Here is a 24569-nt window from a genome sequence, read left to right as displayed (position 1 = left end):
TCTGTTTTTTTGTGCATACGGTATGGAACATTTCTGGGGATCTTTAATTTCAGCTCATGGGACCAACACTTTACATGTTTTTTTTGTTTAGTGTAATATCTTATCTCTTAGTGAAAGTCCATACCTCTTTGTTTTACTTGAGTATCACGTGGCCGTAATCAGCCTCTTAAAAAAAAAAAAAAAACTGGAGCCCTTGCCTTTCATATGACTGAAACATGTGACAATCAATGTCAAATGAGTCCGTAACTAAGGTTGTATTCAACATATGTTGTGGCCATAGAAACATAATTGGGAACAAAGAGATTGTCAATACAAGTCGTGACTCTGACTCAGAAAACAGTTTTAGTGATATATTCATAGCTGCGTTCTGTTTGTTAACAATGTTTTCCCAGCCAATCAGTCAATTAGAAAGCGTCATAATTAAGCACTGTACTGTCCCTTGGACATTCCTCATAATCATCATCATCATCATCGTCATTTGGCTCCCGGGTGTCGCAGCGGTCTAAGGTGCTGCATCTCAGTGCAAAGGGTGTCACTACAGTCCCTGGATCGATTCCAGGCTGTATCACATCTGGCTGTGATTGGGAGTCCCATAGGGCAGCGCACAATTGGCCCAGCGTCGTCCGGGTTTGTCTGGGGTAGGCAGTCATTGTAAATAAGAATTTGTTCTTGACTGACTTGCCTAGTTAAATAAAAGAATATTAGCGTTTTGATTTATAATGTGGAGGATGCCATCCCAAAGCAGTATATATCCTTTCAAGGGTTCGAATTGTGTCCTGCACATCATCTTTATGCTGTTGTTTTAAATGAGAAAAGAAACAAGCATTTTCATCTTTAAACTGGTTCAAATGTGATCTTTAAATGTTTTGTCAGAGACGACCTCTACTACACCTTCAGACATTCTGTTTAAGGTACTGATAACCAATGCCCGATTACAGACCAATTGTTCATTACTGATGTAGATAAACTTGTGCTGGTCAGTCAATATTCTGTTTATTCATATATATTCTTCATATATTGCTGTGTTGTTGTTGAACGCTGTTATCAAATAACTTTGGCAACGGCAAGCTCGTCTACTTTCCAAATGGAAACATGGGACATTTTGATAAGATTATGCAAAGGTACATTCAGCATTACTTAGTCCCCATATAGGGTGCAGTGAAATATGTTGCTATAGAGGGTACGACGCCCCCAGGAGCAAATTAGGCTTAACGACAGATATTCTCTCCTTGTCGTCTCACGTTTCACAAAACAGTGATTGAGTTACGTTATTAGCCTAAATTATGACTATGCAATCTATTCATCACATAAAGAATGGTAGCCTATCTTACATACGTTTTTGCTATGATAGATGCACGCAATCCTTTAATATAAAAGTTAAATTTTATGGTGAAAGAAAAGAGCTTCCCTAAACTTGAAACTCACGTGCCGCCTACGCATGTCGGCATTTGAAGTCTGCCTTGTGATTTGATCATGTGTATTACGCGCCTATTTCACGTTGCACTGAATGTGCGGTTCCACAAGTAAGTGAGACAATATATACGACGAGGTTGGGTAATGGTCGACACTATACACCGAGTTACAAAACACGCAATTTACCTACCTCATCCCCATACTGTTTATATTTATTTACTTTTCTGCTCTTTTGCACACCAGTATCTCTACCTGTACATGACCATCTGATCATTTATCACTCCAGTATCTCTACCTGTACATGACCATCTGATCATTTATCACTCCAGTGTCAATCTGCAAAATTGTAATTATTTGCCTACCTCCTCATGCCTTTTGCACACAATGTATATAGACTCATTTTTTTCCTACAGTGTTATTGACTTGTTTATTGTTTACTTACATGTGTAACTCTGTGTTGTCTGTTCACACTGCTATGCTTTATCTTGGCCAGGTCGCAGTTGTAAATGAGAACTTGTTCTCAACTAGCCTACCTGGTTAAATAAAGGTTAAATTATTATTTATTTTTTTAATTAGGAACACCGGCTCTTTCCATGACATAGACTGACCAGGTGAATCCAGATGAAAGCTATGATCCCGTATTGGTGTCACTTGTTAAATCCACTTAAATCAGTGTAGATGAAGGCGAGGAGACTGGTTAAATAATCATTTGTAAGCCTTGAGACAAATGAGACATGGATTGTGTATGTGTGCCATTCAGAGGGTGAATGGACAAGACAAAAGTTTGAAGTGCCTTTGAACGGGCTATGGTAGTAGGTGCCAGGCGCACCGGTTTGAGTGTGTGAAGAACTGCAACGCTTATGGGGTTTTCACGCTCATCAGTTTCCCGTGTGGATCAATAATGGTCCACCACCCAAAGGACATCCAGCCAACTTGACACAGATGTGGGAAGCATTGGAGTCAACATGGGCCAGCATCCCTGTGGAACCCTTTTGACACCTTGTAGAGTCAACATGGGCCAGCATCCCTGTGGAATCCTTTTGACACCTTGCAGAGTCAACATGGGCACAGCATCCCTGTGGAACCCTTTTGACACCTTGTGGATTCAACATGGGCCAGCATCCCTGTGGAACCCATTTGACACCTTGTAGAGTCAACATGGGCCAGCATCTGTTAGTAATTAGATATGTAGATGGGTGAGCCGGTCAAGGATCGATTCAGACTAAGTAGTAAATTTTATGACAAGTAAACAGTTTATTCAGAGTGAAAATATGTAGTACAGCGTAATTACGGCTCTTCCGTTAGTTCGTGTGGAACGGCAGGCAGAGAGCGCGTAAACAGTCAGCACAGCCCTTATATACGTCACAGGAAGTAGGTTGACTCTAGGAAGATCGGATCTCCGGATTGGTTCAGCTGGTTGTAGTCTGTAGTCTTCCGCCATTGGCTCAGTTGTCTGTCCGTCATCGTAGAATCTTCTTCGGGCACACAGTGTTCGGTTACATAGGAGATTATGTGTGTAATGTGGGAGCTATCCTGTAGGGGACCCCACAGGCTTTACTGTGAGTTGTAGCCATGTAATTAGCAGTAAGTTAGTCACCTGCATACGAAATAGCAATTCCTTACAAAACCCTCTCTTCACGTCTCACCAGAGACGTGACACAACCTAACTGGATCCAGACACAAAGAGAAACTTCTCCCAAAAGGACTATGAAATAAGGCACGGTATTAAACAGAAATAGATATTTATGTATTACCATCATGTTCTCCATTCAATCCCACTATGTACTAAGTTGGCTTACAACCCTCATTTAACAGAGCGGAGAACAGCTCAAAATAAAAGTAAAATGATTGTCCACATTAGCCCACTTTTTCCAGCAGGAAAAAGTTGTGATACCCTCTCTTCACATCTCCTAAGAGATGTGATATAGTCCAGATACATTACTCCAAGCAAAAACGAAGACATAATCCAAAAAGGAAAAATATCCTAAACTAGGTATGTCTATCCGGAAATGGCCCACAAAGAAAAATAATTTCCCCCTCTTCCCATCCCAGATGGGACACGACATACAATGGAGAAGCTTAATCAATAAAAGCAACTGGATCCCCCTCCTTACTCCTGCTAGGGTGTCACTCAATTATCCTTTATTTCAGCAGTCATAGCATTTCATGAAAATAATAAAAAGTTTATTACTAATAACAAGTTATATATGCCTTTGTTGTATGCCTTTGTTCCCCCCAAGGGTGTCACTTATCAAAAACAGGATAAAACTTTATTGTTATTGACATGTAAGATGTAGGATAAAACTTTGGTCATGGAAAACAGAGTAAAGAATTATTAGAAACCATCTGGTCCTCTCAGCTACTCCTATCCTGTACCAGGTGGTACCAGTCCCATCCTCCCCTGAAAGCATGCGTCCGTATCAGCATCGCCAACTGGAGCATCAAGCAAAGGCATATGCCTGAAGCCCTCACCACATCTGTAACAGACTTCTCAAAACACGGTATGATGCAAGCAGCACATCACATCAATAACAAATAATACAAGAATTAGGGTCAGAAATCCAGTAACCATCATACCAGTGCACTTACCAAACCAGGCCAAGAGAACAGACTCCTCCACCCCCCCCCCCCCCCGTGGACCTCATCTTAGCAGACAGTGCATCAAGCCCGCCTTAGATTGTGAAGTTTAAAAACTATCATCTGGACTGGTATTATTAGGAATATATGTGCAACATTGTTTACCGAACATCTTGCAGACGTCCCCCTGACTGGCAAGACGCATATTCAAGGCAAATCTATTCTGTCTGGAAACCCCAAATGTGGCCTCAAGCTGTTCAGACATACTAGTGAGTGCATCACGGGAGTAATTCACAAAACGCTGTTGATTATAGTAGATATAATTAATCCATGCAGTCTGTCTAGCATCCACCATGGCTGGACCCATAGTAGGTAGTAAGTGCCAGAGTCCATCATTCCTACCCAAGGCCTGAAACTCATGAGGAACCCCCACTGGCACTCCCAACAGGTTAGTGTGTATGTCAACTACATCCTCTGTCTATGGAGCACTACTACATCTATGTCTCCCATGGGATGGCATGTTTTCAGGTCCCCTGGTTACAGAACTCAGCAGCTGTTCAGCAACAACATCAACAATGGTCAGTGGAATTATCAAACTGGTCAGACCACACGTACCTTGCCATTCTCCTCTAAGAATGGGTCTCAGCCCTCTTTTGGCTCCACTCATCCAACATACATCAGCCAGACCACTAGTTTGGTTTAGGCCTGTAACTGGCCAAGTGGAATTAATGGTTATGTTACTCCTGCAATCAGCTTCAGGCAATCTCCCATAATCAATGCCATTACCTGTACCCGTGATGCACTCGTAATTGCCCCCATATGCCTCAACACCCCAAGAGGCCCGATGAGGAGGTACTGCAGGAAACACAAGGCTCAAAGAGGAGCAGAGGGTTGAATTGGGCTTAACCTGGTAAAAACTTCTCAAAATACACAACCACCCCTCTCCTTCTCCTACAGCAAATGGGTGTAGCCAGAACAGGTCTAGCATAACTTCAAATAATACAGTCCTTTCTTCTCAGGGTTTTAGCTGTGTACCTCATATAAGACAGCCACAAATTGTCCCTACTATCAAAACCAGTCTCAGTTTCTAATTGATCCATAGCCGAATAGTCTCTAACATTAATTACCTGAATGGTATTTTTAACACAGTGGTGGTAGAGGAGTGTGTCCGGTTACCTCTGGTCTTGGCAGTACCTTAATAGAAAACACACCCATCATGTCTGTCCTCGTCCTTTGTAGTCCGAGGGTGTGAGTGCCTGCATCAGAGAGCTTAATAGTTTTGATGGTTAGTAGGATTTCATCACCTTTACAAAGTTCAACATTGCTCCCAGGTTTCCCCATATCATGGAAAACCTATCCACCCTTGTGGGATCCTCCATGCTATAAGGATACCCTCTTCTCCAATCCTAGAACTGTCAAGTCGGTTACCGTGTAATCTCTATTCTAACTTCTTATCTACCCAGATCTAGGGATCTCTTATGCTTATTTTGGAACAAAATACACATCCCTTAGCCAGAGCCAGACACATCTTCACTTCTATGAACAAAAACAGGGGTGATAGGACAGGTAGGGTTACTTCATTCGAGAGTTGGCCCCGGAATTCTGTTAATTCCAGTTCTTCTCCCGAACTCTGTTTATTGTCCGACAGTGAAAAATGTCTTACCCTTCCGCCGTGCGATATGAATCTGGGTAGCTCTTTCAGCTAGCTGTCACCAGGGGTCTTCTATGGTCCCCAAGCCTCTGGGACTGGATTGAGTGACTTCACCTGTAGTTCACCTGTAATGCATAAAATCCTGGACATACAGGCTTGGTTAACAAACAATTTCTCATATGTTTTATCTGATTATATCTTTAACTTCTATTCCCAATTGTTAGCTTACATTTTTTTTTTATTAGTTTCTTATCCAATAAGCCCCATCCTATCCTAGACCACAATTTACCCATCCCCCTTTTGATACCTGACTCTGCCCAGGTATCAACCTTACCTACTCTAAATAATGACTTAGGTAAGATTAGTATATTATCTTTATGTCTGACATCATCATGAAGGAGCCCCTTTTAGTTTTCCACATGTCCAATTCTCCCTTGGGCGTCAATCCAGTACCAATTCCCTGTCAAGTTTCTTATCTACTTAAGAACTATCTGCGCTACTTATATATTTTCTTAAATATATATTTACCAATTTAAACCTTTTCTCTCATATTTCTCAAATACCACTAAGCTTCTAACTGTTTGACTTTATCCAAAATCATGTCTATGAGTGTCAATCTCTAAAGTCCTTACATTTCCTTAATCAACCTAACAATAATCCTAAATCATCACAGATGTCCTATATACCTGTTAAATTTAATACTATTTTTTTTTTTTTTTTTTTTTTTTTTAAACCCCTAATGGTCAAAAAAAAATCAAAACAAATGCTTATCATATCAAAATCCTTCCTTCAAGGACTCTCAGTATTCTATCTGACAATAACATGAATTTAATATATGTTGCAGAGTGCAGAATTCCTTGTCTACAGTGATTTATCACCCCGAAGAACTGAAACTTATTTTTCTATTTAATTCCCTGCCCTATTGGCTTAATATATATCCTATCCTAACCTCCTATTCTAAACTCCTTTATAATGAATTTACCTTAAAACTAGTATCTCAATATGACCACATTCATTATACCAATGACTCTCCCCTAAGGCTGATCAGACCTTAGAAGACAGTCATGATAAGGTCCATGAGTCAACCCGCCCTTTTACATTCAAGTTCTACACCACATTAGACATATTAAAGAACCCTTTATCCTTAAAATCCAAATTCACTTGTGTAATTTAAAACTCATAAAATAAAAACTCATAAAGTTCCATATTTAAGCGTGTCTCTTTAAAATACCTTTGCACCAAAACAAATAGTCCTAACAAATGTTTTATGTGTATATATTTGCAAACCTTAATGATTAATCAAAACTTCCAGGCCTTTCCAATTTGGTCATTTATGGCCTCATTCTCCCCAAGATTATAATCCCTGATATTTAATAAAAATAACGTATTTTCCCTTGGCTCCTTCAACTCACATTTACATCTCAATAAAACAAAACACCATCTGCGTGTTCCTCAAGGAAAAACAACTTGCCCCTGTTACGTATGTCTACGTATCAAGGGAAATGTTCAAATAACCAAATTCAACCTCGCTAGTTTACCGAAACATGTACAATGTTTTACCATAGAGGTTGCTTTTCACCATTAATACCCTGACACCGTTCCACATAATGGAAACAGTGCTCAAATTCACTGGTGCTATTCAAACGATCAAACCAAGAATCAACAACCATCAGAATCCACCATCACGATGTTTTATGACTCAGACATCCAATCCCTCTCTCTCACGGCCCAATTACAGTCCAAATAAACGCCACAAATCAATGATACCCACCCAGCGAATCAGCTGCTAGTTTTTAGCATCTTTCCTGACGATTTACATACTCCTTTTTTAAAAATGTATTTCGAAATGTTTATCATCTTCTGAAAAGTGACTCAACATTAACGCCCTTTGAAGGACACTAACCATTTTCTCTGTCACCCCCAGTCAAGACATCATTTCCGTGGCGACGGAAACCTCGCGAGTGATGTCATCAACAAGCGCTCAATCTTGACTCATTTCGCAACGATTTTCAACTCATTGTAAATAATGGTTGGCTGTCTGCAACAACAGTATTTCGGGTTCGATAAACCAAACCTAATTTATCACATCTGTTGAATCCTGATTTAGAGTTTACAACATCAATCAACATCTCTCAATTCGCTAATCTTATAAAAACATTTCGATGGACACAAATCTATCATAATTGTTCCCCGTTATTATTCAGAATTAATTTGATTTAAGTTACTGTCTCGTCTTTGAATTAACATTTTAATTACGACTCTTTTCCCAATGTATTATTCCCAACAAATCATTTAGTGAACAGACATCGCCTTGCATCAAAATCTCCGTTCTTATATTAAGTTGAATGAATTAGTCTTTCAATTTGAACCAAACAAACTATTTAAAACGTTCAGTTTATATCTTATACCAATACTAGTGACTATAACTTTCTCTGCAAAACAACCAGTTCAATTACAACCAAAAACTCAGACATATATAACTATTCTTTACACCTCAGCTGGGAACCGAAACCCGGCCTCCCACGTGGCAGGCGAGAATTCTACCACTGAACCACCAATGCTTATGGAACTGAGATTCTCCGCAAATAGACCCAATTTTCAGTTATCTGCATTTGTTACTCCGGCATCTGAACAACAGAAAACAGCACCAACCTAAACGCCCAAAGTTTTCCCTCAATCAGGATTCTCATCAATCTCGCTCCCTTCGTATCTGACCCCTACGTGATTTTTTCTTTTCTGCCTCTTTCTCTCTATGTAACCACCAACAATCTTAATGGAAACCATTACAACCACCTTGCATTTTCATATAAACAGTTACAAATAGACAAAACAAGACAAAACACACAATTACAGGTTATATCTCTGAACTCTTATTAATCGACCCCTATCAGACCGAACTAAGCGGAATTACTGGATAGAATTCAACTCTAGAATTCAACTCTATCCCCTACTGACCCCTATCGAATTAACAATATCAGAATTAATACACGTTCTCTCTGACCCCTATCAGCTTATCTTTATCATTGGACCTCTTATCAGACTGGACTTCGACCGAGTCGCGGGACACCCTCGGGCCAGGTTTAATGAATAGCAATTTGCTATCCCCTTACTGATATCTATCCCTAATCTCTATCGTGCTGACCCTTATCAAAATTATACACATGTCCGACCCCTATCGAAACTGAATTTATATATATGTTCGACCCCTATCGGAACTACAGGCCTCAAAAGTGATCCCTCATCATTGAAAGCTATCAGACTGCGCTGACCGGGTCACGGGACAAAATTACACAATCTATCCCCTCGGCGCCAGATTTAATGAATAGTAATTAACTATCCCCTACTGATATCTCATCAATGATTTATATCACACCAGCCGTCGCTGGCTTGTTTCTACATATCTTCACTACACTGTTCTTTTCGACTCGTCAGCAAATTTATAAATTTACACAAGAATTCATACTTACTCGGAAATACTGATCAAAATTTAGACTGACTATACGACAATATGCAAAGTTTGATTTAACAGGTTTTGCTTACCTTATTTATGGTGCACCTTTAGATCAGTTTCCCGAGTTGAGCAGAATTGTTGTCCACCCCCCGAAAATCGAATCGTCCTTTCCACGAGCTCACCCCCTCTCTCATACCCAATCTGCTCGCTTCGACTGGACCGTTAGTTAACCATCCTCTGCGTACCAAGTTCTGTTAGTAATTAGATATGTAGATGGGTGAGCCGGTCAAGGATCGATTCAGACTAAGTAGTAAATTTTATGACAAGTAAACAGTTTATTCAGAGTGAAAATATGTAGTACAGCGTAATTACGGCTCTTCCGTTAGTTCGTGTGGAACGGCAGGCAGAGAGCGCGTAAACAGTCAGCACAGCCCTTATATACGTCACAGGAAGTAGGTTGACTCTAGGAAGATCGGATCTCCGGATTGGTTCAGCTGGTTGTAGTCTGTAGTCTTCCGCCATTGGCTCAGTTGTCTGTCCGTCATCGTAGAATCTTCTTCGGGCACACAGTGTTCGGTTACATAGGAGATTATGTGTGTAATGTGGGAGCTATCCTGTAGGGGACCCCACAGGCTTTACTGTGAGTTGTAGCCATGTAATTAGCAGTAAGTTAGTCACCTGCATACGAAATAGCAATTCCTTACACATCCCTGTGGAACCCTTTTGACACCTTGTAGAGTCAACATGGGCCAGCATCCCTGTGGAACCCTTTTGACACCTTGTAGAGTCAACATGGGCCAGCATCCCTGTGGAACCCTTTTGACACCTTGTAGAGTCAACATGGGCCAGCATCCCTGTGGAACCCTTTTGACACCTTGCAGAGTCAACATGGGCCAGCATCCCTGTGGAACCCTTTTGACACCTTGTAGAGTCAACATGGGCCAGCATCCCTGTGGAACCCTTTTGACACCTTGTAGAGTCAACATGGGCCAGCATCCCTGTGGAACCCTTTTGACACCTTGTATAATCCATGACCCTACAAAAAAAAAAAAAAATAGCTAGTTGTCCCTAATGGTTTGTACACCCAGTGTATATGCCGTTCCACAGACCTTTAAACCTAATATTGCAGTGATAATTAATGGTTGGGGTAATTTTTGTTTGTTTTTGCTGTTCTCCAAATAATAGTATAGAGTTTTTAAACTGTGTAGAAATGCAGTAAATGAGCTTCAACTTTCAAAAAAGTCCCCACTTTGACATATCCTGTTTATCTGAACTGACCCCCCTTTATACCCTAGGTTTATCTGAACTGACCCCCATACTCTAGGTTTATCTGAACTGACCCCCCCATATGACCCCCATACTCTAGGTTTATCTGAACTGACCCCCCCATACCCTAGGTTTATCTGAACTGTCCCCCCATACTCTAGGTTTATCTGAACTGACCCCCATACCCTAGGTTTATCTGAACTGACCCCCCCTAGGTTTATCTGAACTGACCCCCCATACTCTAGGTTTAGCTGAACTGAGGTTTCTGAACCCCCCCATACTCTAGGTTTATCTGAACTGACCCCCCATACCCTAGGTTTATCTGAACTGACCCCCCATACCCTAGGTTTATCTGAACTGTCCCCCCATACTCTAGGTTTATCTGAACTGACCCCCCATACTCTAGGTTTATCTGAACTGTCCCCCCATACTCTAGGTTTATCTGAACTGTCCCCCATACCCTGAACTACCCCCCCTAGGTTTATCTGAACTGATCCCCCATACTCTAGGTTTATCTGAACTGTCCCCCCATACTCTAGGTTTATCTGAACTGTCCCCCCCCATACCCTAGGTTTAGGAACTTCCCCCCATACTCTAGGAACTGTCTGAACCCCCCATACTCTAGGTTTATCTCTGTCCCCCATACTCTAGGTTTATCTGAACCCCCCATACTCTAGGTTTATCTGAACTGACCCCCATACTCTAGGTTTATCTGAACTGTACCCCCCATACTCTAGGTTTATCTGAACTGACCCCCCATACTCTAGGTTTATCTGAACTGACCCCCCATACTCTAGGTTTATCTGAACTGACCCCCCATACTCTAGGTTTATCTGAACTGACCCCCATACTCTAGGTTTATCTAGGTTTATCTGAACTGACCCCCCATACTCTAGGTTTATCTGAACTGACCCCCATACCTAGGTTTATCTGAACTGACCCCCATACTCTAGGTTTATCTGAACTGACCCCCCATACTCTAGGTTTATCTGAACTGACCCCCCATACTCTAGGTTTATCTGAACTGACCCCCCATACTCTAGGTTTATCTGAACTGACCCCCCATACTCTAGGTTTATCTGAACTGACCCCCCCCCATACTCTAGGTTTATCTGAACTGACTGACCCCCCCCATCTAGGTTTATCTGAACTGACCCCCCATACTCTAGGTTTATCTGAACTGACCCCCCTAGGTTTATCTGAACTGACCCCCCATACTCTAGGTTTATCTGAACTGACCCCCCTAGGTTTATCTACCCCCATACTCTAGGTTTATCTGAACTGACCCCCATACTCTAGGTTTATCTGAACTGACCCCCCATACTCTAGGTTTATCTGAACTGACCCCCCATACTCTAGGTTTATCTGAACTGTCCCCCCCATACTCTAGGTTTATCTGAACTGACCCCCCCCCATACTCTAGGTTTATCTGAACTGACCCCCCATACTCTAGGTTTAGGTTTATCTAGGTTTATCTGAACTGACCCCCATACTCTAGGTTTATCTGAAACTGAACTGACCCCCCATACTCTAGGTTTATCTGATACTAGGTTTATGACCCCCCATACTCTAGGTTTATCTGAACTGACCCCCCATACTCTAGGTTTATCTGAACTGACCCCCATACTCTAGGTTTATCTGAACTCTGAACTGTCCCCCCATACTCTAGGTTTATCTGAACTGACCCCCATACTCTAGGTTTTATCTGAACTGAACCCCCCATACTCTAGGTTTATCTGAACTGTCCCCCATACCCTAGGTTTATCTGAACTGTCCCCAACATACTCTAGGTTTATCTGAACTGACCCCCCATACTCTAGGTTTATCTTAACTGGTTTTCCCCCCATACTCTAGGTTTATCTGAACTGACCCCCCATACTCTAGGTTTATCTGAACTGTCCCCCCATACTCTAGGTTTATCTGAACTGACCCCCCATACTCTAGGTTTATCTGAACTGACCCCCCCCCATACTCTAGGTTTATCTGAACTGTCCCCCCCCCCAGGTTTACTCTGTTTATCTGAGGTTTACTGACCCCCATACTCTAGGTTTATCTGAACTGACCCCCCATACTCTAGGTTTATCTGAATCTGACCCCCCATACTCTAGGTTTTTATCTGAACTGACCCCCCATACTCTAGGTTTATCTGAACTGACCCCCATACTCTAGGTTTATCTGAACTGACCCCCCATACTCTAGGTTTATCTGAACTGACCCCCATACTCTAGGTTTATCTGAACTGTCCCCCCATACTCTAGGTTTATCTGAACTGACCCCCCCCTAGGTTTATACTCTAGGTTTATCTGAACTGACCCCCCATACTCTAGGTTTATCTGAACTGACCCCCCATACTCTAGGTTTATCTGAACTGACCCCCATACTCTAGGTTTATCTGAACTGACCTAGGTTTATACTCTAGGTTTATCTGAACTGACCCCCCATACTCTAGGTTTATCTGAACTGACCCCCATACTCTAGGTTTATCTGAACTGACCCCCATACTCTAGGTTTATCTGAACTGACCCCCCATACTTTATCTGAACTGACCCCCATACTCTAGGTTTATACTCTAGGTTTATCTGAACTGACCCCCATACTCTAGGTTTATCTGAACTGACCCCCCATACTCTAGGTTTATCTGAACTGACCCCCATACTCTAGGTTTATCTGAACTGACCCCCATACTCTAGGTTTATCTGAACTGACCCCCCATACTCTAGGTTTATCTGAACTGAACCCCCCATACTCTAGGTTTATCTGAACTGACCCCCATACTCTAGGTTTATCTGAACTGACCCCCCATACTCTAGGTTTATCTGAACTGACCCCCATACTCTAGGTTTATCTGAACTACCCTAGGTTTATCCCCCATACTCTAGGTTTATCTGAACTGTCCCCCCATACTCTAGGTTTATCTGAACTGTCCCCTGAACTGACATACTCTAGGTTTATCTGAACTGTCCCCCCATACTCTAGGTTTATCTTAACTGGTCTGAACTTACCCCCCCCCCCATACTCTAGGTTTAGCTGAACTGACCCCCATACTCTAGGTTTATCTGAACTGTCCCCCCATACTCTAGGTTTATCTGAACTGACCCCCATACTCTAGGTTTATCTGAACTGACCCCCCATACTCTAGGTTTATCTGAACTGACCCCCATACTCTAGGTTTATCTGAACTGACCCCCATACTCTAGGTTTATCTGAACTGACCCCCATACTCTAGGTTTATCTGAACTGACCCCCATACTCTAGGTTTATCTGAACTGACCCCCCCCTGAACTGACCCCCCATACTCTAGGTTTATCTGAACTGACCCCCATACTCTAGGTTTATCTGAACTGACCCCCATACTCTAGGTTTATCTGAACTGACCCCCATACTCTAGGTTTATCTGAACTGACCCCCCATACTCTAGGTTTATCTGAACTGACCCCCATACTCTAGGTTTATCTGAACTGACCCCCCATACTCTAGGTTTATCTGAACTGACCCCCCCCCCCATACTCTAGGTTTATCTGAACTGACCCCCCATACTCTAGGTTTATCTGAACTGACCCCCCATACTCTAGGTTTATCTGAATTGACCCCCCCCCATACTCTAGGTTTATCTGAACTGACCCCCATACTCTAGGTTTTATCTGAACTATTTAACTGAACTAGATTAGATGACAGACTGTTCTTTAACATTGTTCCTGAAGTCCCCCATATTTACTTTTGCTACATAGGTTTATCTGAACTGTCCCCCCATACTCTAGGTTTATCTGAACTGACCCCCCATACTCTAGGTTTATCTGAACTGACCCCCATACTCTAGGTTTATCTGAACTGACCCCCCATACTCTAGGTTTATCTGAACTGTCCCCCCATACTCTAGGTTTATCTGAACTGTCCCCCCATACCCTAGGTTTATGTGAACTGACCCCCATACTCTAGGTTTATCTGAACTGACCCCCCATACTCTAGGTTTATCTGAACTGTCCCCCCCCATACTCTAGGTTTATCTTAACTGGTCTGAACCCCCCCCATACTCTAGGTTTAGCTGAACTGACCCCCATACTCTAGGTTTATCTGAACTGTCCCCCCCCCATACTCTAGGTTTATCTGAACTGACCCCCATACTCTAGGTTTATCTGAACTGACCCCCATACTCTAGGTTTATCTGAACTGACCCCCCATACTCTAGGTTTATCTGAACTGACCCCCATACTCTAGGTTTATCTGAACTGACCCCCATACTCTAGGTTTATCTGAACTGACCCCCCATACTCTAGGTTTATCTGAATTGACCCCCATACTCTAGGTTTATCTGAACTGTCCCCCCCATACTCTAGGTTTATCTGAACTGTCCCCCCCATACTCTAGGTTTATCTGAACTGACCCCCATACTCTAGGTTTATCTGAACTGACCCCCCATACTCTAGGTTTATCTGAACTGTCCCCCATACTCTAGGTTTATCTTAACTGGTCCCCCCATACTCTAGGTTTATCTGAACTGTCCCCCCCCCATACTCTAGGTTTATCTGAACTAGGTTTATCTGAACCCCCATACTCTAGGTTTATCTGAACTGACCCCCATACTCTAGGTTTATCTGAACTGACCCCCATACTCTAGGTTTATCTGAACTGACCCCCCATACTCTAGGTTTATCTGAACTGACCCCCCCATACTCTAGGTTTATCTGAACTGACCCCCATACTCTAGGTTTATCTGAACTGACCCCCCATACTCTAGGTTTATCTGAACTGACCCCCCATACTCTAGGTTTATCTGAACCCCCCCCATACTCTAGGTTTATCTGAACTGACCCCCATACTCTAGGTTTATCTGAACTGACCCCCATACTCTAGGTTTATCTGAACTGACCCCCATACTCTAGGTTTATCTGAACTGACCCCCATACTCCCCCATACTCTAGGTTTATCTGAACTGACCCCCCCCATACTCTAGGTTTATCTGAACTGACCCCCCATACTCTAGGTTTATCTGAACTGACCCCCATACTCTAGGTTTATCTGAACTGACCCCCAAACTCTAGGTTTATCTGAACTGACCCCCCATACTCTAGGTTTATCTGAACTGACCCCCATACTCTAGGTTTTGAACTCTAGGTTTATCTGAACTGACCCCCATACTCTAGGTTTATCTGAACTGACCCCCATACTCTAGGTTTATCTGAACTGACCCCCATACTCTAGGTTTATCTCTGACCCCCAACTGACCCCCATACTCTAGGTTTATCTGAACTGACCCCCCATACTCTAGGTTTATCTGAACTGACCCCCATACTCTAGGTTTAGCTGAACTGACCCCCATACTCTAGGTTTATCTGAACTGACCCCCATACTCTAGGTTTATCTGAACTGACCCCCATACTCTAGGTTTATCTGAACTGACCCCCATACTCTAGGTTTATCTGAACTATTTAACTGAACTAGATTAGATGACAGACTGTTCTTTAACATTGTTCCTGAAGCATATTTACTTTTGCTACATATCCTGTTTATCTGAACTGTCCCCCCCATACTCTAGGTTTATCTGAACTGACCCCCATACTCTAGGTTTATCTGAACTGACCCCCCATACTCTAGGTTTATCTGAACTGACCCCCATACTCTAGGTTTATCTGAACTGACCCCCATACTCTAGGTTTATCTGAACTGTCCCCCCATACTCTAGGTTTATCTGAACTGTCCCCCATACCCTAGGTTTATCTGAACTGACCCCCCATACTCTAGGTTTATCTGAACTGACCCCCATACTCTAGGTTTATCTGAACTGTACCCCCCATACTCTAGGTTTATCTTAACTGGGAACCCCCCATACTCTAGGTTTAGCTGAACTGACCCCCCCATACTCTAGGTTTATCTGAACTGTCCCCCCATACTCTAGGTTTATCTGAACTGACCCCCATACTCTAGGTTTATCTGAACTGACCCCCATACTCTTAGGTTTATCTGAACTGACCCCCATACTCTAGGTTTATCTGAACTGACCCCCATACTCTAGGTTTATCTGAACTGACCCCCCCATACTCTAGGTTTATCTGAACTGACCCCCCCCCATACTCTAGGTTTATCTGAACTGACCCCCATACTCTAGGTTTATCTGAACTGACTCTAGGTTTATCTGAACCCCCCATACTCTAGGTTTATCTGAACTGACCCCCCATACTCTAGGTTTATCTGAACTGACCCCCCATACTCTAGGTTTATCTGAACTGACCCCCCATACTCTTGGTTTAGCTGAACTGACCCCCATACTCTAGGTTTATCTGAACTGACCCCCATACTCTAGGTTTATCTGAACTGACCCCCATACTCTAGGTTTATCTGAACTGACCCCCATACTCTAGGTTTATCTGAACTGACCCCCCCATACTCTAGGTTTATCTGAACTGACCCCCCATACTCTAGGTTTATCTGAACTGTCCCCCCCCAGGTTTACTGAACTAGGTTTATCTGAACTGACCCCCATACTCTAGGTTTAGCTGAACTGACCCCCCCATACTCTAGGTTTATCTGAACTGACCCCCATACTCTAGGTTTATCTGAACTGAGCCCCCATACTCTAGGTTTATCTGAACTGACCCCCATACTCTAGGTTTATCTGAACTGACCCCCCATACTATAGGTTTATCTGAACTGACCCCCCATACTCTAGGTTTATCTGAACTGACCCCCATACTCTAGGTTTATCTGAACTGACCCCCATACTCTAGGTTTATCTGAACTGTTCCCCCATACTCTAGGTTTATCTGAACTGACCCCCATACTCTAGGTTTATCTGAACTGACCCCCATACTCTAGGTTTATCTGAACTGACCCCCCATACTCTAGGTTTAGCTGAACTGACCCCCATACTCTAGGTTTATCTGAACTGACCCCCCATACTCTAGGTTTATCTGAACTGACTGACCCCCATACTCTAGGTTTATCTGAACTGACCCCCATACTCTAGGTTTATCTGAACTGACCCCCCATACTCTAGGTTTAGCTGAACTGACCCCCCATACTCTAGGTTTATCTGAACTGACCCCCATACTCTAGGTTTATCTGAACTGACCCCCCATACTCTAGGTTTATCTGAACTGACCCCCCCATACTCTAGGTTTATCTGAACTGACCCCCCATACTCTAGGTTTATCTGAACTGACCCCCATACTCTAGGTTTATCTGAACTGACCCCCCATACTCTAGGTTTATCTGAACTGACCCCCCATACTCTAGGTTTATCTGAACTGACCCCCCCATACTCTAGGTTTATCTGAACTGACCCCCCATACTCTAGGTTTATCTGACCCCCCATACTCTAACTGACTGACCCCCCCATACTCTAGGTTTATCTGAACTGACCCCCCATACTCTAGGTTTATCTGAACTGACCCCCCATACTCTAGGTTTATCTGAACTGACCCCCATACTCTAGGTTTATCTGAACTGACCCCCATACTCTAGGTTTATCTGAACTGACCCCCATACTCTAGGTTTATCTGAACTGACCCCCCATACTCTAGGTTTATCTGAACTGACCCCCATACTCTAGGTTTATCTGAACTGACCCCCATACTCTAGGTTTATCTGAACTGACCCCCCATACTAGGTTTATCTCTAGGTTTATCTGAACTGAACTGACTGACCCCCATACTCTAGGTTTATCTGAACTGATCTGAACCCCCCATACTCTAGGTTTATCTGAACTGATCCCCCCATACTCTAGGTTTATCTGAACTGACCCCCATACTCTAGGTTTATCTGAACTGACCCCCATACTCTAGGTTTATCTGAACTGACCCCCCATACTCTAGGTTTATCTGAACTGACCCCCCATACTCTAGGTTTATCTGAACTGACCCCCCATACTCTAGGTTTAGCTGAACTGACCCCACTGTGGCACAGACTAGTATCCAGATATATTTTGCTTTCTAGATTAGATGACAGACTGTTCTTTAACATTGTTCCTGAAGCATATTTACTTTTTGCTACAAAGGCGTTTTATATTTGCAACCACTTCACACTTCTTATCTGAAGTTGTGTTATCACGTAGTGCTCAAAATGGCACCCTGTGCCCTACATAGTGCACTACTTCTGACCAGAGGCATATGGGCCCTGTTCAAAAGTAGTGCACTATATAGGGGATAGCATGCCATTTTTGGACAATACCCATAGCTTTGACATTGTGTGCTGAAGGAGGGCATTAACATGGTCGATTGGCTGTGGGATTGGGTCCTGGTGTCCAGGATGACTGTATATAAGGCCTGGGTTCTCCTCCTTCTAACTTCACTCCCTCTGTCCCAAGAAGAACCAGAAGCAACTATGATGAACTGGGCTGTCCTCCTGTGTGCCTTAGTGGCCCTGTCCGAGTGTAATGTCAAGTAAGTTCTGTTCTTCTCTTCTCAGTCTGCATATTCTGTTTATTATTGTCAGCACCTGGCACCAGGTCCAATTCCTGGTACGTGTAATTGTAGTGAATAAAGTGGATTTGTGATTGTGATTGTGTGTTTTCAGGATCTCTCTGATCAAGGGGAAGACTGCCAGAGAGACCCTGATGGAGAAGGGTATATGGGAGGAGACCAGGCTGAAGTTCCCCTACAAACCTATGGCCAAGTTCTACCAGACTGGTGATGAGGCTATGACCAACGATGCTGATGTAAGGCACAGACAGAAGCAGTATGGTGAAATACTGTATTAGCCTGGTGACTGGTCCCACAATTGTTTTTGCTCTATAGCTAATGGCCATGGGATGTGTCTATACAGCGCAAACAGACCTGGGACCAGGCTAGTCTATAGGCTAAATGATTATCGTTTCAAAAATGTCCTTACATGTTGGATATTGTGACTGCATAGTTTGAACCCATTGGCTCTAGAGTTTGTGTTCTTGTTTAAATTAAATGTACACTGGCATAATCAGATGAACTATGAGTATATAGCCAGCCATGCTTCTTGGCATGTAACTAGCTATGTTGTTAGACAAATGTGTGTTTCTTCGTAGGACTCTGAAATGTTCACTAGTGTGACCCTGTCACCGTCTCCTTGTAGTTGTCCTACTACGGTGTGATTTCTATTGGAACCCCTCCCCAGTCCTTCAACGTCATCTTTGACACGGGCTCCTCCAACCTGTGGGTTCCCTCGGTCTACTGCTCCAGCCAGGCCTGCCGTGAGTATACCAGAGGCGTCTGTAGAATACTGTAGCATACCGTTGGCATTGGAGAATAGCTATATTTCAAAATTGTTTCTGAGTAGTCTCTTGTGACAAGAGTTGTAAAATACAGTTTCATATTGAGTACTTAGCCAGAGAATGGGAGACTTGGTTGTGGGGTTGAGGTTAGGGGCTGAGGGTTAACATCATAAGAGGGTTGGCTCAACACAGTTAAACAATAGAATAGGATTCATGCATTTTCTATTTTTTTTACATCGTCCCCTTAAGAGCGTGGATGGTAGCGAATAGATCACTACCAATGAATAAATGAACGTTTAGTTTTGCAATGGCACAGTATGTACTTGGTCTGTAATGAACATGTTCATGTTTTTAAAATGGTCTGTAATGAACATGTTCATGTTTTTAAATGGTCTGTAATGAACATGTTCATGTTTTTAACTGGTCTGTAATGAACATGTTCATGTTTTTAAATGGTCTGTAATGAACATGTTCATGTTTTTAAATGGTCTGTAATGAACATGTTCATGTTTTTAAATGGTCTGTAATGAACATGTTCATGTTTTTAAATGGTCTGTAATGAACATGTTCATGTTTTTAAATGGTCTGTAATGAACATGTTCATGTTTTTAACTGGTCTGTAATGAACATGTTCATGTTTTTAACTGGTCTGTAATGAACATGTTCATGTTTTTAAATGGTCTGTAATGAACATGTTCATGTTTTTAACTGGTCTGTAATGAACATGTTCATGTTTTAAAATGGTCTGTAATGAACATGTTCATGTTTTAAAATGGTCTGTAATGAACATGTTCATGTTTTAAAATGGTCTGTAATGAACATGTTCATGTTTTTAAATGGTCTGTAATGAACATGTTCATGTTTTTAACTGGTCTGTAATGAACATGTTCATGTTTTTAACTGGTCTGTAATGAACATGTTCATGTTTTTAAATGGTCTGTAATGAACATGTTCATGTTTTTAAATAGAGAATCATGCCAAATTCAACCCTGCACAGTCCAGCACCTTCACGTGGGCCAACAAGCCTGTTTCCATTCAGTACGGAACTGGCAGCATGACTGGGCGGCTGGCATACGACACTGTTTCGGTACGTAAATGTAGACATTACTGTGACACGTGTTTAATTGACACATTACATACAATGCAAACCCTCAAATAATCTTCCACTCAGCACCCGCCATCCCAAAGTGGTCCTGTTTTATATCATTACATGCTAAAAAAGTATATTAGATACAGACTCCAGTATAGACAGCAAAGAAATATAATTACTATTTTGGCTACACTCAATATGGGTGCTGGTGAACACGTCACCAAACAATAGACTTGAATGGGGAAATCCTATTCTAGTTGTTCTATTTCTATGGTGCCCAGTGACTGACGCTTGCCGTTGTATTTCCAGGTGGGCGGTATCTCTGTGACTCAACAGATCTTTGGTGCCAGCCAGACCGAGGCTCCCTTCATGGCCAACATGGTTGCCGACGGTATCCTGGGCCTGGCTTTCCCCAACCTGGCGGCCTCTGGGGCCACACCAGTCTTTGACAACATGATGAGTCAGGGCCTCGTTTCCCAGAACCTCTTCTCCGTCTACCTGAGCGGGTAACATAGTAACTGTAGAAATACAACTGGATGGGAGGTGGCCTTTTCTCTTAGCTGTGATATTAATGAAGCAAGAACGTATCCAGTGAATTCATATTTAATACAATTATACAACTGCTTTAAAATGGTCCTTGAAGAAAAGGTGACATCCATTTCAACATGTGTTGATGATTAAACAACCTTATTGACCTTTTGTCCTCGTCCAATAGAAACTCAGCACAGGGTAGTGTGGTGTCTTTCGGAGACATTGAGTCTAACTACTACACCGGACAGATCACCTGGATCCCCCTGTCCTCCGAGACCTACTGGCAGATCAACATGGACAGGTAGGTACACTAGTCCACACAGAGCCTATATCCTGGTCCATTATATATATATATCGCAGACATTTACATAAGTATTCATTGACTAAATGTTGCTGTGCACTTCAAGTTTATTTGCTCGCGACAAAAACCTAAAAACGTCAAGAAATATACATACCAAATACAGGAAGAACAGGTCAACTCAGCTAGTATTTGTCCTTCCAGCGTTACCATCAACGGCAACACAGTGGCTTGCAATGGTGGATGTCAGGCTATCATAGATACTGGCACCTCTCAGATCGTTGGGCCAACCACTGACATCAACAACATGAACAGCTGGGTCGGAGCCACTACTGACCAGTATGGAGATGTGAGTTACACGCACACACACACACACACACACACACACACGTGTCCAACTATAAGGCTTTTCACACTACTGAGCGGAACCAAGCCAAACCAAGCTGCACTAAGCTGCCTTGTTAGTTGTTGGAACGACCGTATTGTTGCAACGACCGTATTGTTGCAACGACCGGATTGTTGGAACGACCGTATTGTTGGAACGACCGTATTGTTGCTAAACCTATTTGGGTTGGGACCGGTGTGGTCGTGTGTAAATCTGTTCTTGATGTTTTCCCCCTCAATCACCACCTCCCCTTTGATTAACCACAGAATAAATGAGAACATGTTATTACTCCTCTCCTAGGCCACCGTGAACTGCAACAACATCCCCAACATGCCCGAGGTGACCTTCACTCTCAACGGAAACGCCTTCACCATCCCTGCCTCCGCCTACACCTCCCAGGTAGTCTCCTGAATGTTACATACAACCTAAATGACCCATCTGATCTTTAATCCTGATGTGTTTCAGAGCTCCTTCATCAGAACACATGTACATCTGAGGCTTAATCTTTCTTTAGATCCTAGAAGCAAAGGTCGTCACATGCCTGATTTTCCTCCTCTCTCTCTCTCTCTCTCTGTGTAGAACTCCAACGGCTGCATGACTGGTTTTGGTAACGGTGGAACTCAGCAGCTCTGGATCCTTGGAGATGTCTTCATCAGGCAGTACTATGCCATCTTTGACAGACAGAACAACAATGTCGGTCTGGCCCAGATCGCATAAGATATCTACTGTGAAATAAGTCTGGATTGAATCTAAGTCTTCCAGTAATGAATAGTAATATGTTATATACACGTGATTGTAGCACTAGAATTGGCATAGTTGGGGAAATGTTGTAGATTGTGAAATGTACACAGTTGCCAACTAATAAAAAACACTATATTCCCAATGCTAAAATGTGTGTTTGGTTGTCTGTAGCTCTTTCTCCCTGAAGTGAAACTGTCCTCTTGTGGAACCTCTTAATGTAAGAAAAATAATAGAATTCTATAGAATATAGATCTGGACATGGTGAAGGCAGGTAGGCCCAGAAACCACAGATAACCATCTCTTATAGGACTCGGGTATGCTCCGCCTCTAAGGGTTTTCTCCAGAGGAAACTGATAAAGACATGGTGATTGGATGACGGATAACCTGATGTCCAGATAGATACCGTATCGATCTCAGCACGTCAATAGAACCAGCTTGTTGAAAGACAGTCTGATATCAAACTCAAAAATAAATTCTGGTGCAGCGGATTCATACTTTATTTGTATGGTTTATAAGTCAAAATAGATATAAAAAAATCACCTTAAAGCTAGAATCTGTATCTGAAACAAAGTGGTCACCCCACCTCTGTTTGGGTAAAAAGCTGAGGGATGGGCCTAGAGAAATGTAACCACTCTCAAATGAATAGACAGAGCTGTGGATGCAACGACTGACCATCCCATGATATCAACACATCATCAACACGATGGCAAATCAAGCTTTAACTGGCGATAGCTGACACCCGCACAGCTGATGTTTTGGCGGTGTCGGAGGTGGAACTGTGTTTGAGCGGTCAAATCGGTGAGCAGCTGCTCTTGTGTCTGCGTGACAATGATCACACCCGTCCCACTCCTGTTAGAAGTTCAAAGCAAGAATATGTACGCTACTTAAGCAATAAGGCCCGTCGAGGTGTGGTATATGGCCAATATAAGGGTTGTTCTAAGCACGACACAACGCGGAGTGCCTGGACACAGCCCTTAGCCGTGGTATATTGGCCATATACCACAAACCCCCAAGGTGCCTTATTGCTATTATAAACTGGTTACCAACGTAATTAGAGCAGTAAAAATAAATGTTTTGTCATACCCGTGGTATACGGTCTGATATACCACGGCTGTCAGCCAATCAGCATTCAAGGTTCGAACCACCCAGTTTATAAACAGAAATAATGACGCTCAAATTTAAAAATAATTATCAGCCTAATTCGAGGTGTAGATTACATCTCACATTGCAGTGTTCAAACTTGTAAACAAAGCTGCGTGGGTTTTCTATTATTGTGACACCGTGCAGCCAATGGCGGTGTCCACCTTTAGGTATAATGCCCGGAGCCGCTTGTGGATTTGATAAACCTGTAGGCAGTTCCACCTCCAATACCGCAAAAAAAAAAAAAACTTTAATCATCGACTAAAGTGGATCTGATTGAATAGAGCCCTAAACCAGGTTGAGGTTATACAATGCAGGTTTTCAAACATTGGAGTTCTGGGATCATCAGAAAGATAATGGGGTTCAGCGTTGGTTGCTAGCCAGTGTGGAGTACACCACTGTCCCAGCAGGCTCTCTGTGTGAGTCGGTGCTTCTGGGACTGCGGAGTGTCTGTAGGTTAGCATACAGCTCAGTGGTATGGTTCTCATGAGGCTTGAAGTCCACTGTGGTGTAGACAATACTGCTCTCCTCCTGTAGGACATCCTGCATGTTACATATTTAAATGCACTTTTTCCTGTGTTTTCATAGTTTCATCAGCTGTTGTGCAATAACACTGAAACTAACACTGAAAGTGAGAACACATGTGATCAGTGCCATTTCCTGATAGTTTCTGGTTGAAAATACATTCTACACAGGACAGGACTTTCTAAAATCATCAGGTTTGCATGGGCAGGAGTGTCCCCACTTAGAACAATCCCAGAAAGTTCTATTGCTTGAGAAATGTATTTTTGCCCATTTTAATGAAAAATCTATTACAGTAAGGTACTTAATTCTTACGCACATATGTT

The 24569-nt window shown here is 42.7% G+C and overlaps 2 protein-coding genes across 2 annotated transcripts in view; one reads left to right on the top strand and one right to left on the bottom strand.

The window, feature by feature from the left end:
- Positions 1–18626: 18626 nt before the first annotated feature.
- LOC115132535 (pepsin A-like) lies at positions 18627–22731 on the top strand. The gene is made up of 9 exons (XM_029665276.2): positions 18627–18733; positions 18867–19008; positions 19398–19515; positions 20505–20623; positions 20936–21132; positions 21342–21458; positions 21660–21804; positions 22141–22239; positions 22420–22731. The coding sequence occupies exons 1-9, from the start codon at positions 18675–18677 to the stop codon at positions 22555–22557; spliced, it is 1134 nt and encodes a 377-aa protein (XP_029521136.1). The 5' UTR covers positions 18627–18674; the 3' UTR covers positions 22558–22731.
- A 329-nt stretch (positions 22732–23060) lies between these two features.
- Positions 23061–24569, bottom strand: part of LOC115132530 (uncharacterized) — a 58277-nt gene continuing 56768 nt past the window's right edge. Inside the window, exon 48 of the mRNA XM_065021104.1 lies at positions 23061–24252. Within this exon, the coding sequence (XP_064877176.1) occupies positions 24085–24252 (168 nt within the window). The 3' untranslated portion in view covers positions 23061–24084. The remainder of the gene's footprint in view (positions 24253–24569) is intronic.

Source organism: Oncorhynchus nerka, linkage group LG7 (genome assembly GCF_034236695.1).
Source record: "Oncorhynchus nerka isolate Pitt River linkage group LG7, Oner_Uvic_2.0, whole genome shotgun sequence".
Lineage (NCBI taxonomy): Eukaryota > Metazoa > Chordata > Actinopteri > Salmoniformes > Salmonidae > Oncorhynchus > Oncorhynchus nerka.
The sequence above is the reverse complement of the archived record's forward strand: the minus strand, read 5'-3'. Positions and strand labels throughout refer to the sequence as shown.